This window comes from Colius striatus, chromosome 2 (assembly GCF_028858725.1).
Source record: "Colius striatus isolate bColStr4 chromosome 2, bColStr4.1.hap1, whole genome shotgun sequence".
Classification (NCBI taxonomy): Eukaryota; Metazoa; Chordata; class Aves; order Coliiformes; family Coliidae; genus Colius; species Colius striatus.
Genome location: NC_084760.1, coordinates 102,559,551 through 102,575,558, shown reverse-complemented (window position 1 = coordinate 102,575,558; position 16,008 = coordinate 102,559,551). Strand labels below are relative to the sequence as shown.

Below are 16,008 nucleotides of genomic sequence, written 5' to 3'. Positions count from 1 at the left end.
CTTTCTTATTCATGATTTCTCAAGCAATGTTATTAGGACAAGTAAATAAATACTTCTCCCTCTTGCCAATGAAGTAATAAAGCTGTAGGCTAAATGAGTCTCTCAGCTGGGTTGTGCTGGTGTAATTGACTGTCACTACATCACTTTCGAAGGTATTCCAGAAATCTCTCATGACTCTTGGTGTTAGCAGAAAGACTATCTTGGCAAGAGAATTGATTCCAACCCATATGTCCCCACATCCATAAATATATTTTATATATATATATATATATATCAGTACATAGATTTTTTTCAGTGAGTACTTCAAGCATTCTGAAACCCATGACAGGCTACAAGTGTTTTGACATAGCTACTCCAAAAAGGGTAAGGATTGTATAATTAGTGACCACAAGCACAGAGGACTTGAATTAATTCCTTTGGAGCCTTACCTCATTTTTAAACTGGAAAAGACACTGTGATTACTGATTACGGTTTCTTACTCCTGCCTCTGCTTACCTCTGCAAATACCTTTCAGGTGTTTCTTTTAAGCATTCAAGGTGCTAATTAACAGATGAAGCCATCACAGGATATGGCAGCGTGGAAGAGTTGCTGAAAGACCAGAGTAGGCCTTAATATTGGCTTGACATCCCCATGCACAAATGTAAACATTGCAATACTAAAAATGCATATAAGCCAAGCAGGATAAGAAATTGAAACTTTTTATATATAAAAGATGGAGTCTGTTTATACAGGGCTGCTTCTGGGTAATTCTCTTCTGTATGTAAATTACCTAACATTTTCTATATATCAGTGTTGATTTAAATACAAGGTCTCCCAGCATTTGCTTGGAGTTTGGCTGTTTTTTTGTTATGTTTAGAAACTGAGCTTCCCTGTGCCTTTTTAATAGTACTGAGATAAAGGCCCAGCTCAGATACACTGTAATGTGTGGGACTATAATAAATCTCCTGGTGCCTGTTGTTTGTGTTCGTGAGCATGTAGAAAACATTCCTGCATTTTTTACCCACTGTCAGTACTTGGTTATTTTAAATTTATCTTTACAAATGTAGATTACAGTTGTGGAAAACATGCTTGTTAAGCAAGAGTCAGCCAACCAGAGACAGCTAGAAATACATGGACTCAGTCTGCAGAGCTTTATGTTCTGGCCCACCTTCTGTCTGCCCCTTCAAATTAATGTGGATATTATCAGGCTACACTTACACTTCTTGTTTCCCCTCAGATAAGAGGACACATAACAATCTTGCCAAGCACCACCAAAAAGAACCTGTAAAATTCATGTATTTATTAATCTCTAATAAGATGAAATAGGAACCAGATTATGAACGTGTGGGCAGGACAGCTTGTCATAGTTAAACACAAGAAATAACTATGTCTCAGGTGAAATGAACCACTGCACTTCTAATGAGTATATTGAGCTTTTATCTTTCTCGTTGCTTAAGAGTTAGTCTGACGTTTATGGTAAAATTGATGTAGACTCTCTCTTTTGGCTTTGATAGAAATGTTGTGAGTGCCCTGATGAGACAGACTGTCTCACTGGAGTCAGTCCCTTGCACCTCCACACCCTTGTCTCCCTACCACACTGTGCTCACACACAGAGCCTGCTCAGGTGTGGGATACTATGGAAGATGGTTGTCATTGTAGTTTTCAATCTGTCCGTATTATCTCACCGGGTTTTAGGTTCCTTGAATGTTTAATGTGTGGTGCATTAACTTAGTTATCCATTAACTGTAAGGCATTCGTAATTGTTTTAACCTGCGTGGTTCTGGGTTTCTTTTTCACCTCTTGATTTCCAATGGAAGCCAGCTGGACAAACGCAAACAGAGAGACGTCCCTAAGCTCGGAGGGGTGCTGTTTGCATCCTTTTGTTGTGGGTCATGTTTCAGTTAGCAGTTGGTGCCTCCGCCTGGGCCGCTGGCCCGCCCGTTTGTGTGGCGGGACGCCCCGGTGGCGGCCGCGAGGGGGCGCCCACACAGCGCCCCGCGGGAGCGCGGGCCCCGATTGCCGCTCGTGGGGCGGGAGGGGGATGGAATGGCGGGCTCTGAGGAAAACGATTCACTGTCATCAAAGACTGATATTTTATAATAGCCTGTGGGTCAGGAAAGCTCGGAAGCAGGGAAAAAAAAGTGAGATAGTACGTTCAGAAGAGAAAAAATAACCACCCCCAAACCCACAAGCGCGTGTGGAGTACTGTTAGGTAGATTTCTTAGCGTTTTAAAGTACCTTAAAAGATCAGGAACTAAAGAAAGGCTAATCAGTTCTTGCAAAGGTTGTTCTTAACTTGTAAGGACGTGAGATGGAGGAAGGCAAAAGCACGGTACCTTTGCTGCTGGAGCAGAGGGTGAGCGCTCGGACGAGGAGGGGGGAGCGCTGGAAAAGGCTGCTGTAGCTTACAAGTGTGGAGAAAGATTAACTGTGGGGATTGCTGCACTGTGAAGTGATATGGAGAGGTCTTTCAAGTAACTACTACATAAAGATCTGGGCAGCAAAAGCACAAATTTGACATCCAGGAACTCTCCCTCTCTTACTAAAGCTTCCTGAGTACTAGACTGAAAGCTTAATGCCTTCTTTGTATACCATTATGTGACTTTTTTGAGGGTCTTGGTAAAATTATCATGTACTTTTCTCAGATTTTTTTAAAGTAAGAAATAATTAAACTTCTTCAGAAAGCTCATATAAGGACATCCCTTAATTGCCAGTGGTTTGTAATTTTTTTTCAAGTGTAAGACTCCATGAAAGCGTATAAAATCATAATATTCAGCTTCACAGAAGCAATTTGATTTGCAGCTCTTGTCTCCAAGATGGCAGCCTTTGTGATGCTACCACACACCTGTGACTTGGTGTGTGCAACATGGTGGCCAGGAATTTTGTTCCTAAGCTGACCACACCATTGAGTGAATTCCAGATCCTCTCCCAGAGACATCCCTGACTAATAATACAAGATACAGCTACAGTGAAATGGTGAGTCAAATTAAATTCCATTTTAGGGTGCTTGATAAATACTGCAAGCTTCCATTTTAAGTGCAGGTTTGCATATAGTTGCTAAGGATATAAACCCAGGCATTTACTAGATTTGTTTTGAGCCATAGAAAAGATGGGATGTTTTTAACAATACAATGTTTTTTCTCTCTGAGGGGGATGACAGAATTTTTTACTAAACACTGATTAGATTATGAGCTTGCCCTGACAAAAATAGGTTGAAGGAAAACACAGATTTCTCTTATCACAGCCAAGAACATTTTTTACGTAGCAAGAACTTGATTTCCAAGGACACAATCAGTCAGGTTGGAGTTTAAGGTTGACAAATTTTAGAAAAAAAGTAAAGTAAACCTTATAGTTTCTGGGAAAACAGCTTGTTTGTTGAGACATGTGCTGAACAACTGAATACCAGCCAGTCCACTGGTAAGAAAACCTGGAAATAGAATGAATTGATTTTGTAGACATGAGAAAGGGCCCTAAGGTACTAAAGGTACTCAGCGAGCCTGAGGGCCTGATGTGTCCTGAGGGATCCCAGGTGCTTTTTTTTTTTTTCAGCTAAACAACTTAGAATCGTTACGGTTGGAAAATACCTTTAAGATCATCAAGTCCAACCACTAACCTCACACTGCCAGGCCCATCACTAAACGAAACCATATCCCTCAGCAGCTCACCTGTGCATCTTAAATCTCTCTACGAAGGGTGACTCCACCACCTCCCTTGGCAGCCCATTCCAATGCTTAGTAACCCTCTTGGTAAAAAAGTTCTTCCTAATCTGCAATATAAACCTCCCCTGGCACAACTTGGAAGCCATTTCCTCTTGTCCTATTATGTGTTACTTGGGGGAAGTGAGTGACCCCAACCTTGCTACAACTTCCTTCCAGGTAATTGTAGAGATTGGTCATGTATCTTTTCAGCCTCCTCTTCTTCAGGCTAAACATTCCCAGCTCCCACAGCTGCTCCTCATAAGACTTGTTCTCCAGATCCTTCACCAACTTCATTGCCCATCTCTGGACACGCTCCAGCACCTCAATGTCCTTCTTGTAGTGAGGGGCCCAGAACTGAACACAGTATTCAAGGTGCAGCCTCAGCAGCACCAAGTACAAGGGGACAATCACTTCTTTAGTCTTGCTGTCCACACTTTTTCTGATAGAAGCCAGGATGCCATTGGCAAATTAAGAGGATTTTAAGATTAGAATAATCTCATGTCAAGATTTACAAATTTAAAGTAAGTGTTCATTGCAGGATTTTTTACCTATAAAAGGTGCAGCTTAGTTTATATCAACAACTTTGTTAAAACAACAGCCTTGATCTGTACCATACATGTTTGTCTTGGTTTCACCTGGGATTGAATCCATTTTCTTCCTAGTAGCTGGTACAGGGCTGTGTTTGGGATTAGTGCTGAGAACAGTGTTGTTAACAGAGAGGTGTTTTGGCTGTCACTGAGCAGTGCTGCACAGTGTCAATGCCTTTGCTGCTTCTCAGCCTGCCCTGCCAGTGGGCTGGGAGGGAACATGGCCATGACAGCTGACCCAGACTAGTCCAAGGACTATTCCATCCCACAGAACATCACAGAAACTGAGGGAGGTGGTGGAGAAGGGCAGATCGCTGCTTAGGCATCGGTCAGCGGGTGGTAAGCCATTGCATTGGGCATCACTTTAAGGGTTTTTTTTCCTTTTTTTCCCTCTGGGTTTTATATCTCCCTCTCTTTTTGTTAGATTCATTTATATCATTATATATTTAATTGTTATTATTTCATTTTAGTTATGAAACCATTCTTATCTCAGCCTATGAGTTTTACTTCTTTTTTTTTCCACTGCAAAGGGGAGGACGAGTGAGTAGCTGCATAGTCCTTAATTGTTGGCTGGGGTTAAACCATGGCAATGTTTCATAATTATTTGCCTTTGTGCAATTGCTACATGATTTTGTTCCTTTACACATCCTTTTTATCCATTTAGATCTCAGTCCTGGACACCATCCAAGCAGAGTTAAACAGGATATTGCAAGTCTGATAAAGATACCAAGGTAAAACTCATTCATCTCTCTTGTTCCAGGGTGGCCCAGTATTGCAGCCCAGCCTGTCACTGGTGTTGAGTTGCAAAACAGTTCTGCTCTTTGAGGCTGAGAGCAAAAGTGCAGCAGGTCATCTCATTGGGGTAAAGTGGCCTGAAGTGCCTAAGGCTGCTTCACATTCAAAGTCTATCTGTTCGTGGGTTAAAGGTGATATGTGGGGAGGGAAGGGGCTGAAGTCTCTCTTAATGTTCCATTCAATATTCATAGTGATATTTGTGAAGTTTTAAATAGAAAAGGCATCCTGTCTGTTTACTTAAGTGTTCTGTCAGTTTTGGACTTTGCACACCTGCTAACATTTAGTGTTCATCTAAGCTCATCTTACATTATTGCTTTTGTATTTGCATTGATGACCTTAAGTTATAATTAGTCAAATATTACACTAAGAATGATGTATATGGTACAGTTGATAAACTGGATTACTTGGTGCTGCCCTTATATGTTTACATTACTCATTCTGCACTGAATTTTGAGAAGGTGCAGTGACTACACTCCGTGGTGTAGGGTTGCTCAGGCACTATATAGTATTTTTGTAAAACAATCACTCTGTATTGCTTAAAATAATACATACTCAAGTTTTGCTTGTATGGTAGATCTACTAATTAATTACTGATGAGTCTTTTGAAGAGACACCAAACGTGTTTTTCTCATCCAGATTTCATGTGTTACCAGCTGTCCCGAGTGCACAGCAGCATAGAAGAAAAGCTGTAGCACGTGCCTGCTGTGCTGTTCATACTCTGGCTGCAGTAGGAGTGGCAGCAGGTTTTCTAACCATCTCTTAGCCTTCAATGGCAGCTGCAATGTGGTGCTTTGGCTGGCATGTCTGTTACCCCGAGTATCTGTTTGGTAAAAAAGAGGCGACTGAGCAGGGATCTTATAAGTATTTACAAATATCTAAATGGTGGGTGTCAGGAGGTTGGGACATCCCTTCTTTCTATGGTATCTATCAACAGGATAAGGGGTAATGGGATGAAGCTGGAACACAAAAAGTTCCATTAAAATTTAAGAAAAAATTATTTCACTGTGAGGGTGAGGGAGCCCTGGCGCAGGCTGCCCAGAGGGGTTGTGGAGTCTCCTTCTCTGGAGGTCAAGACCCGACTGGACACGTTCCTGTGTGACCTGATCTAGGTGGACCCGCTTCTGCAGGGGGGTTGGACCAGATGATATCTAAAGGTCCCTTCCAATGCCAACCATTCTATGATTCTAAATGAGTCAGCACTGGACTCTGCCCAGGAAGAAGTAAGGACTGAAGATGTAGGCTGTGAGAGAGATGTGCGATTTCAGCCAGCCTATCTTTCTTTCTTTTTTTTTAATGCTTTTAATTTCTTTGACTTAGGCTCTTGGTTCCTCCCTTTACTCTGTCCCTTCTTGCTCCAAGTGTCTTAACACTGTTGCTGTGCACCCCACCACTCTAGGCATCCCGGCTGAATTTCCCCACACAGAAACATTTCTGCTTGCCCAAGTGGCAGCCATCATTGCTACTGCTGCCTCTTCTCAGCTTGCTGTTCCCAGCATGGGCTACCTCTGGCTTACGCTGGCTTTCCCAGTGAAGCATTTGCCTCCCATGGAGACAGCCTGCAAGCAGCCCCCGGTTGCTTCTTTGTGCCAGTTGGACAGGAGTGGCTTTTGGGCCAGCGGCATGGCACTGCCTGTGATAAAAAGAAATATATATATCTGTTAGGCTTCTGTTAAAAAAAGAAAAAGGGCACGTTGGGTGTTGGTAATCTCAGGGTGTCAGTAACCATTGCTGAGCAGACCAGCAATCAGCAATCTTGGAGTCTGATTTAAATGTGATTTTAATTATTATTCTGTTGGCTCACATAGGTCACGTAGATTAAATGCCTCCGTGAAAGAAACAACACCTAGATCCACAATATAACAAAAGAGCATTTGATCTGCACGTTTTATTTTGTAAGGAACTGAGCATTAGGCAAGAGCTGGCCAAAGGCGGCCAGGGGCGGTGGCTGCCCGCCCCACCAGCGCCGGAGGAGCGGCGGCGAGGCGCCCGGGGGCGGACAGGCGGGCGGAGGCTGCTCTGACCGCGCCACTGCCGGCCGCCTCCTCGCTCTGCCCAGGGGCCCGGCCACCAATCGCCCGCTGCCGGGAGGAGGGCGCCGGCGCGGGTGAGGGGCGGGACCGGCAACACGCGAGGGGCGGCGCCGGCTGCGCTGCTGTTCCTGTGTGCGCTCCCGTCCCGGTCTACAGTTTCGCCACACGCCTGCTGCCGCCGCCGCCGCCATGAGCGCCGATCCCGTCGTCTTCGTCTCCGCCGCCAGGACGGCCATCGGTGAGGGCTCGGGCCGGGCCGGGCGGCGGGCGCTCCCGCCGGGGTCAGGCGAGAGGCGGGTGCGCGCCCGCCCCCCGATGCCGGTGCTGAGCGTTCTTCTCTGTCCGCCCAGGCTCCTTCAACGGCGGGCTGTCGGCGCTGCCGGCGCACGAACTGGGGGCTGCCGTCATCCGGGAGGTGCTGCGTCGGGCCGCGCTGGCCCCCTCGGAGGTGTCGGAGGTGATCCTGGGGCAGGTCCTCACCGCAGGTACGCGGCAGCGCGGAGGGCAGTGGAGATGCCTCTTCCCGCGGCCGGGGGTGCTGGGCGGCGTCTCTCTAGGGCCACGTCCCATCGGAACCACTCGGGGGTCACGCTTCGGGACGTTATTCTTTGCCATCAAGAGGGTGGTTCGTTAACAAAGGACTCGAGCGGCATCTTGGCCGCTTCTCGCAGCGCTATGGGTGACCATTGCTGGGGTTTTGGAAAGTCTGTGGTGGGGAGATAGCGGTTTTGGTTTTTTTTTTTTAAATCCTCAAAGTAGCTAACAGCATATGTATGAAAGTCAGTTTCTTTGTTACAGCATCCCTTCTCTCATGTTAGTCATCTCTTGTAAATTTAACATCGTAAGTAATGATAACTCAGTGATTCTAAGAGTGAAGCCTGCATTTATCTGCAAGACTGATGTGCAAGATAAGTGATGTCACTTGCTTGGAAACAAATATTGTTATTTAATGAGAATGCATCTGATAGGGAATTGTTGGTTTTGAATGTTCCCCTACTTTTTCCAGGGTAGTGTTTAATCAGCAGAGTCAAAAGGCAGGTTATGTTTAAAGATTGAGGAAAAAATAAGATTTTTGTCTAACATACAGGAATCTGGATCAGCTTTATTTTTAGCTCACTGAGTGATGTGCTCTCCTTACCAGTTTCTTTGCATACAAAGAACTGGCATTATTTTACCTGGGGGGATGGAGATAAAAATGGATGTTTTCTTTGAATATAGCACTACTATTCTCTCCTTTAGGATCACAATAAAGAATGGAAGCTTTGAGACCTTCCTTGCATAATTGTGCTTTTGGTTTCCATAGGAACTTTTAGGGAAAGTTGTCTGCTGGTAATGTACAGAAAATGTCAGAAATAAACCCTTCACAAAGTAGCAATTTAAATGAGCTCTCATCTTACACAGGTGCAACAGGCTAGTGCTAATCTGAAGTCGATGTTTCATCTGACCTGCTGTCAAAAGCAGAGTTGCAGATATGAAACTGTCAGTACCAAGTCACTGATCCTGCAGGTATTTTATTGATGAGCAATACAAATGAGAGAGGTAACTAAGCTCCTGCTTACAGATTACTGCTAGGAACTTCTCTATCTACCAACCGAAAATAGGAGCGAGCTCTACATGTTGATGGAATCACCCGTTGTGAAAATTGACAAGGTAGACCTTTGCTTTTTAGAACAGGAAAAGGAAGAACGTTGCCTGTTCTTGCAGGTACCGGCCAGAATCCTGTCCGGCAGGCAAGTGTTGCTGCGGGAATCCCTTACTCTGTGCCCGCCTGGAGCTGCCAGATGATCTGCGGGTCAGGCTTGAAAGCGGTATGTCTGGCTGCTCAGTCCATTCTGACGGGGGACTCCAGCATCGTGGTGGCAGGAGGCATGGAAAGTATGAGCAAGGTAAAACCAATATTGCACATGCAGGCCACTGACTTACCAGGACTAAACAGCATTATGCAGTGCTGAAACCCTGTATTTGTAGGCTAATTCTCTGGAGACAAATTGAAAGGATATCTTTGGTTTCTGCCCTTGGGAATGAATTTACAGTAGCTTTGTTCGCCCTGTTGTGGTGAATTGTTTGTGACAACTGGCAATAAACAAGGGGGGTTTTGTGTTGTAAGAAGCCCAAAGAAGGAATAGCTGGAAGCTTTATTGTTCTCCAAGCAATTTGAGCTCAGCATGGATGCAAAGCACTTTTATTTCAAGGTATCCATCTCATGGCTTGTATTGAGGACTGGTGCTGTGCCAGTGATCTGGTGCCTAAGGAGGAGGTGGCCTTTTCTGCCAGGGCTGGCTAGCTGCCTGTGTTTAGAGTGGTGCTGACATTCAGTGGAACAACCTAGAGCAGACTGGTAGGATGGGAGGCCCGTGGCCCTGTGGCCCCAGTGATGACTGATTTGACCTGTGGAGAGCAATCACTTGCTCCTTGGTGAGCTACTGCTGGGGAAATGCACAGGCCAAACACCACACCAGCTGGCAGACTCTGGAGAGAGAGACAGAGCAGGCAGATGGGCAGACTGCCAGGATTATTTGGGGTAGCTACCTGCATCTGCAGGGGAGAGGGTCTGTGTCTTTAACTAATTGGCTATATTGTGCATAGGAGATACAAAACATCTCACTCCTTTTGAAACACCTTCTTGCAGGCACCTCATGTAATTCACATGCGAGCTGGAGTGAAAGTGGGAGAGGCTTCCTTGCAGGACACTATTATCCTCGATGGCCTTACAGATGCATTTTATCAGTATCATATGGGTATAACAGGTATGTGGTGACAGTCCAGAAAATGAAATGGTTAACTGGGGAAGGGGGAAGAATTCAGTGATAGGAAATTTCAGAAACTTGAACTTTCAAATAAGGTGTTTCAAGCTGTACTTAAGTTGTAGTTGTGAAAAAGAAAGAAATACCTAATATTAAAAGGCAACGAAGGCATTTGCTGCTTTGTTGTAAAGATGCTGTTTTAGAGGATTTTTTTTGTATGAACTAGTGTCACTGCATCTCTTTTGCATCTGAGCAATTTAGCCTAATTTCTGGAAAAATAAGCAAAATAATCCCTGTCTGTAACTAGAGCATTCAGCAGCACAGATTTACAGTGGGCAGGAATTATGTAAATTGTGCTGTGGACACACATAGTTCTGAAGCTTCAGGGTATTGCAACCTGGATGAGATAGTCAACCAACTGCTTTTTCAGACTTTGCTTATGAAACAGAGTAACTTCAGAACCGTTCTTTGCCCTGAAGTAGCTGTAGAGAGGTTTGAGCAGAATAGTCCAGAGAGGCAATGAACTAGAAAAGCTTGTTTACATTTATATTTAACTTGATAAACCATCTAGGAGGAGGTCCCGCCTGGAAATTTTCAATCATGAGCAAACAAAATGACGAAATCAGAATAAAAATTGTTCAACAATCTTAACTGCTTGCTACAGCAAACATTAATGTCCACCTTTGTGCTTACAAATTTGCAACTTAAAATTTTAGCACTTCCTGATGGCAGTTTGCATTTTGTTCCTATTTCAGCTGAAAATGTGGCCAGTCAGTGGCAAGTCAGCAGAGGAGAACAAGATCAACTTGCTGTAGAGTCACAAAACAGGGCGGAAGCAGCACAGAAAGCTGGTTATTTTACAAAAGAAATTGTTCCTGTTCTTGTACCTTCTAAAAAAGGTAAGTGTGAATGGATAATGATAACTAATACTATGGGAAAAAAAAGTCTGTCTCCTACAATCAGTGGATGGTTTCCCTCTTTTAGGCTGTTCTGTAGCCTATTGCTCTCTTTCAACTTTCAGTGGTTATTTTTTAAATAAGAGAGAAGCAATGCAAATGTGGAATACTGAAAGGTAGCTCTCTGCAAATACTACTACTGTTACATATATTAGATATGTTTCTCTTTATGTCTGTTAGGGATATGAACAGACCTGTTACAGTGCTTGAGCCAAAGGTCTGCTTCTAGACCAGGGGAATTCCCTCAGCTCCATCTGAGGTGGGTGCAAAAACTGAATTTTCCGAACAGAAATCATGAATCAGTTCTGGCATTGGGCTGGTTGCAAACTGATGAAGGGCTTTCCTGGTACCAGTTTAGATAATAGTATTTAATGACACTTGACTGTGAGATTCCTACAAGTATCATCTGGAAGATAGGCCTCTGCTTGGAAGCGAACCTGTTGGTTTAGAAACGTCAAGGAACATGGTTTTATACAATTAGCCAGCATTTTAATTGTGAGTGTTTGTCTCAGAAAACTCAACTGTCTGTCCTGCTAGAAGCAGCTGGAGGGTTACAGAAATTTGTGAAGCTGAACTGAGCTGGAAGCTCTCTCCAACATGAGAATGGCTTGTGGGTTAAAGGGAGTATGGCACGTTCCTATCTGCCTATTGTTTGTGCTGACCTTCTATTTGAGACACGTGTGTGTGTGTGATTAAATCCTCCTGTGAGTATAATGCTCTGTTTTGCAGGTCCTATAGAAGTTAAAACAGATGAACACCCTCGACATGGGAGCAACTTGGAAACAATGTCAAAGTTAAAGCCCTGCTTCCTGACAGACGGAACTGGGACAGTAACAGCAGCTAATGCTTCAGGTTGGTCCGTAAAACTGAAATGGAAAAGAGCAGTAGCTGCTTGAGGCTCAAGGCAGAGTCTCTCCAAGGGGTTTGGGTGCTGTGTGGTTGCTGCTGGATGCCTTTTGCAGAAAATGGCAATGTGTTTGACAACATTGGTAGCACTCAAATGTAACTGTGGTGGAGGATTTCTTTACAGATAAATTGTGTTTTGTTTGCTTGTTTTCTAAGAAGCAATACAAGTGTTTGGACAATAACAGCAATATTTAATAGGCTGGAACAAATAGAAACCACATCCTTCTTAAAACTATGTATGTAGTGGTTTCTAATTCTGCAGGTCCGGACAAAGGAAAAATTAACAATTCATGTTTCAAAATGTTACTCTTGTGGGGTTAACTCTCTTGTCACAGGCAGCTTTGAACCTTCTCCCTTGAGTCCTTATGCTGCTTCTTCCAAAGTCTTCCTAATCTGCTGTGCTCCTTTTTCAGATTGTACTTCAGTTCTTACACCTGCTGCTTTCCAAATAGAAACCAGAAACGTGTCACATTTCTAGCAGTATAGATACATTACCCCAGTTAAGTGTGTGTCAGAGATCAGACTTGGCTGATCTGAACAAATAATGATTTAAACTAATAAAAGATTTGGCCATTTTTGTTTTGTCTAGATTGTGAACTTAGGCAAGCAGGAAAACGTCGTATAATAAAAGCTACAAAGCCCAACAAGTACATGCAAATTGTTTGTCATTCCACAGGTATGAATGATGGAGCTGCAGCTGTAATCGTAATGAAGAAATCGGAAGCTGCTAGGAGAGGTCTTATGCCTTTGGCTCAGATTGTATCTTGGGCTCAGACAGGTATAGATCCATCTATAATGGGAGTAGGGCCCATTTCAGCAATAAAGAAAGCTGTAAGTAGTTATCTATCTATCTATCTATTATTTAAAAACTCTTGCTTATAATTGCTTTTAATTTTCTGACCATGTCTTGGTTTCTCTATAGTCTAAGGAAAAATTAGTAGGAAAAAATACCTAAGTGAAAACAAGCCAATCTTATATACTCTCAGCTGTAGTAAGATTTCTAGTGCTACCAGGCCAGTGCCTACTCCTTGGGGGAAAAAAAGAAGAATGCTTATGTGTGTGAGTGGAGCTCAGAGCATAAACTAGTTGAGTTTGTAGAAGGCTATCTAAAGCCTTCTAAAGATCAGATTTCATAGGTGCATGTAGTAACCTAATTTGGGGATGATTTGGTACTGCCATGATAGGGTTCTGATGCTGTACCTGAAGAGATTAATTTTCAGATCACTGCCTGGTTGTATTTGCAGTAGTACAAGACTGAGAGAAAGGCCAGGGAGTGCATCTGCGTTAGCAAATGTGATGGTGCCTTTTAAATTACAATAGGTTTGGCCTATCAAAGGGTTGGAGCACATAAATCATGTTCCTTTGAGATGAAACTAAACGAAGTGTCCTCCAGAGGCACATCTAAGGTGTTAAAACCATTACTGCACCCGCTGATGCATTCTGTGTTTGGTCCACAGGGCAAGGATCTCAAGTAAAATGCCTTGAGTGAGCAGACACTGTGGTACCACACTGCTTGCTTAAATTGACATAGCCCATGGCAATGGGCTGATTACTTGTTAAAACTGCTATGAAACTCAGCATGAAAAGAGCTCTTGCAGGACAGGTTTGCTTTAGTATTCCTTCTTAGTTTTATTTATATTATGTAAAAGTCCTGTTTTGTTCATCTCTGAAGTGTCCTGGCAACACAGAAGCCTAACTTGAACTCAGCCAAGCTGTGTCTGTTGACAAGAAAGTCAGAACTGTAATGCTGAAGCTTCTTCTTATCAGATCTCAAGCTGTTCTTTTAAATCAAGAATTGCCATAAATGTATCCAGTACACATGTTTAGTTCAAAATGTAGAACAAGCTTTCGTTAGTGGTACCTATAACTTTGTAATTACTCTGAAAAAGGGCACCTTACTTTGTAAGGTGTTATCACTTTACACCCTCCATATATGATCAGTTTCTCTCTTTAGAATTTCGTAGTAGCACTTCATAGTGTGAGAATGACTAGGCCAAGCGTGTTAATGTTGCAACATAGTAAATCTTGTAGACTCTTCTCGGAAGGAAATGGTTTCTATACTGTCTCTATCATAGCTAGTACAAAGAGGCTGTCCTCCTTGACTATAGTCTTGGAGAAGCACCAGTCTGTTTGTCTGGTTGTGAAACAGCATTGCTGTTAGAAACAATGTGAGTGGAAGTAAAAATATGTGAAACATGCCTGTGCTTGTACACAAGTAAGGAACTGCACCACAAGATTTTCTCAGGTGAAAACATTCAACAAACCATCTTCTAAAACAGCCTCCTGTGAAAAGCTTCAGGTAGCAACTTTCAACTTAAAGGCAGAAGAGCCTGGACACATTACACTTGACACTCATCACTAATGGCCATTTCACTATTTCCTGTGTAAAAGTCTCTGTTAAGCAGAGAATTCCTAATGGAATCTGACTCGTCACAAAAACTTCCCTTGTTAAAAACTTGGCTTTGTTAAAACCTTTTGAAAGCAGTACTTGTTCTATTAAGGGCACAATATAGAGGTTGATTCCCTCAATTACACCACCACCCCTACATGTGTAAAATTACTCCAGATTTAAGAGCAGCTAGTATGTTACAGCACGTTGCACTGACTTTTGCTAACACTGAAGCATTGTCGTATTCAAGAATTCCATGGTCAACCCTGGCTATATAAATATATATAGATACATAGAGAGATATATATATTTTTTTTTAATTTCCTTTGTCTTTTTAGAAGGAGTGGCTTCAAATCACCCAATTTAAATGTTATGAAAAGCTTCTCTGGTGCTGAGGAAGGCCTAAAAGGTAATAAAGCCTCTATTTGTTTTTTTCAGATCGAAAAAGCCAGCTGGACTCTGGAACAAGTTGACCTGTTTGAAATTAACGAAGCTTTTGCATCACTATCAATTGCAATAGCTAAAGAACTGAAAGTAAACCCAGAAAAGGTAATGAATATATCTGAGGCCCTAATTAGTCTCCTGTAATTCAAAGTTGTTCCATTCTGTACAGCCAGATGGTAATCCAAAGAAGTGAGAACAGTCCTCCTGACATTTTGCCATCAGCAAAAAGGCTGGGACCCCCAACAGGTGTTTCTGGAATATTGTGTCCAGTTCTGGGCCCCTCAGTTCAAGGACAGGCAACTGCTGGAGAGAGTTCAGCACAGGGCCATCAAGATGATGGAGCATCTCCCTTATGATGAAAGGCTGAGGGAGCTGGGGCCGTTGAGCTTTGGGGAGACTGAGGAGTGACCTCATTAATGTTTACAAGTATGTAAAGGGTGGGTGTCAGGAGGATGGAGCCAGGCTGTTCTCAGTGATGCCCAATGATGGGACAAGGGACAATGGGTACAAGCTGGAACATAAGAAGTTCCAAAGAAACGCAAGCAAAAACTTATTCACTGTGAGGATGACAAGCACTGGAACAGGCTGCCCAGATGGGTTGTTGAGTCTCCTCTGGGGTCATTCAGAACCCACCTGGACAAGTTCTTGTGTGACCTACTCTAGGTGGTCCTGCTCTGGCAGGGGGGTTGGACTAGATGATCTTTCAAGGTCCTTTCCAACCCTGAAGATTCTATGACTCCTCATGCTACTCTGTAGTAACTGTGCTTTCCTGCCTGCCCAGGCTACAGCTGCATGTGTCTGCACAGCCAGGCAACTGCTTAGGCACATTTAAAATTAACTCCACCATTTGCTGCTGAAGGGTCTTTGCCACTGTATTCTTCTAGTGATGGCATCAAGTGTGGATACTTGTCTCCTCTCCCTAAATTCACCTCAATTATCATCTTGATTACCTCCAGAGAATAAAGATAAACCGCTTGCAGAAGACTTAATAACAGCTGTTGCGATTCTATGTTCAGTTTCTCCTTGAAAGGGTAGTAGCAGTTTCAGGCTTACTCCCAGTCAAGGACTCGAGCCAGTGAGGTCATTCACATTGAAACTCAACTACGGCAGTTAAAATGACTTCTGAAGTGGATGTTCTGTCTTGGCTTTTTTTTTTTTAGATTAATGTCCAAGGTGGAGCCATTGCTCTTGGGCATCCTCTTGGTGCCTCTGGTTGTCGTATCCTTGTTACTCTTCTTCATGCACTGGAACGAACAGGTGGAAAACGTGGCGTTGCTGCTCTCTGTATAGGAGGAGGAATGGGAATAGCTATGTGTGTTGAGAGATGAATGTGAGTGAATTAACAGCTACTGTTAACTAGCTTCAAAACGGCTTACTAATAAACTTCTGGTCATGGAGCTTGCATTGGTTTGTTTTGCTTAAGCTTGCTCCCTTACTTTTTAAGAAGTAGGCAGCCACTCACGGTGTTAACATGCTAGAG

The 16,008-nt window shown here is 43.3% G+C and overlaps 1 protein-coding gene across 1 annotated transcript; it reads left to right on the top strand.

Moving 5' to 3' along the window:
• Positions 1-7,185: 7,185 nt before the first annotated feature.
• On the top strand, positions 7,186-15,925 carry ACAT2 (acetyl-CoA acetyltransferase 2). Its single transcript, XM_061991634.1, has 9 exons — positions 7,186-7,327; positions 7,440-7,574; positions 8,794-8,975; positions 9,719-9,836; positions 10,589-10,732; positions 11,519-11,641; positions 12,372-12,526; positions 14,523-14,633; positions 15,689-15,925. Exons 1-9 carry the CDS (start codon positions 7,279-7,281, stop codon positions 15,854-15,856), a joined length of 1,185 nt encoding a protein of 394 aa, XP_061847618.1. The 5' UTR covers positions 7,186-7,278; the 3' UTR covers positions 15,857-15,925.
• Positions 15,926-16,008: the final 83 nt, after the last annotated feature.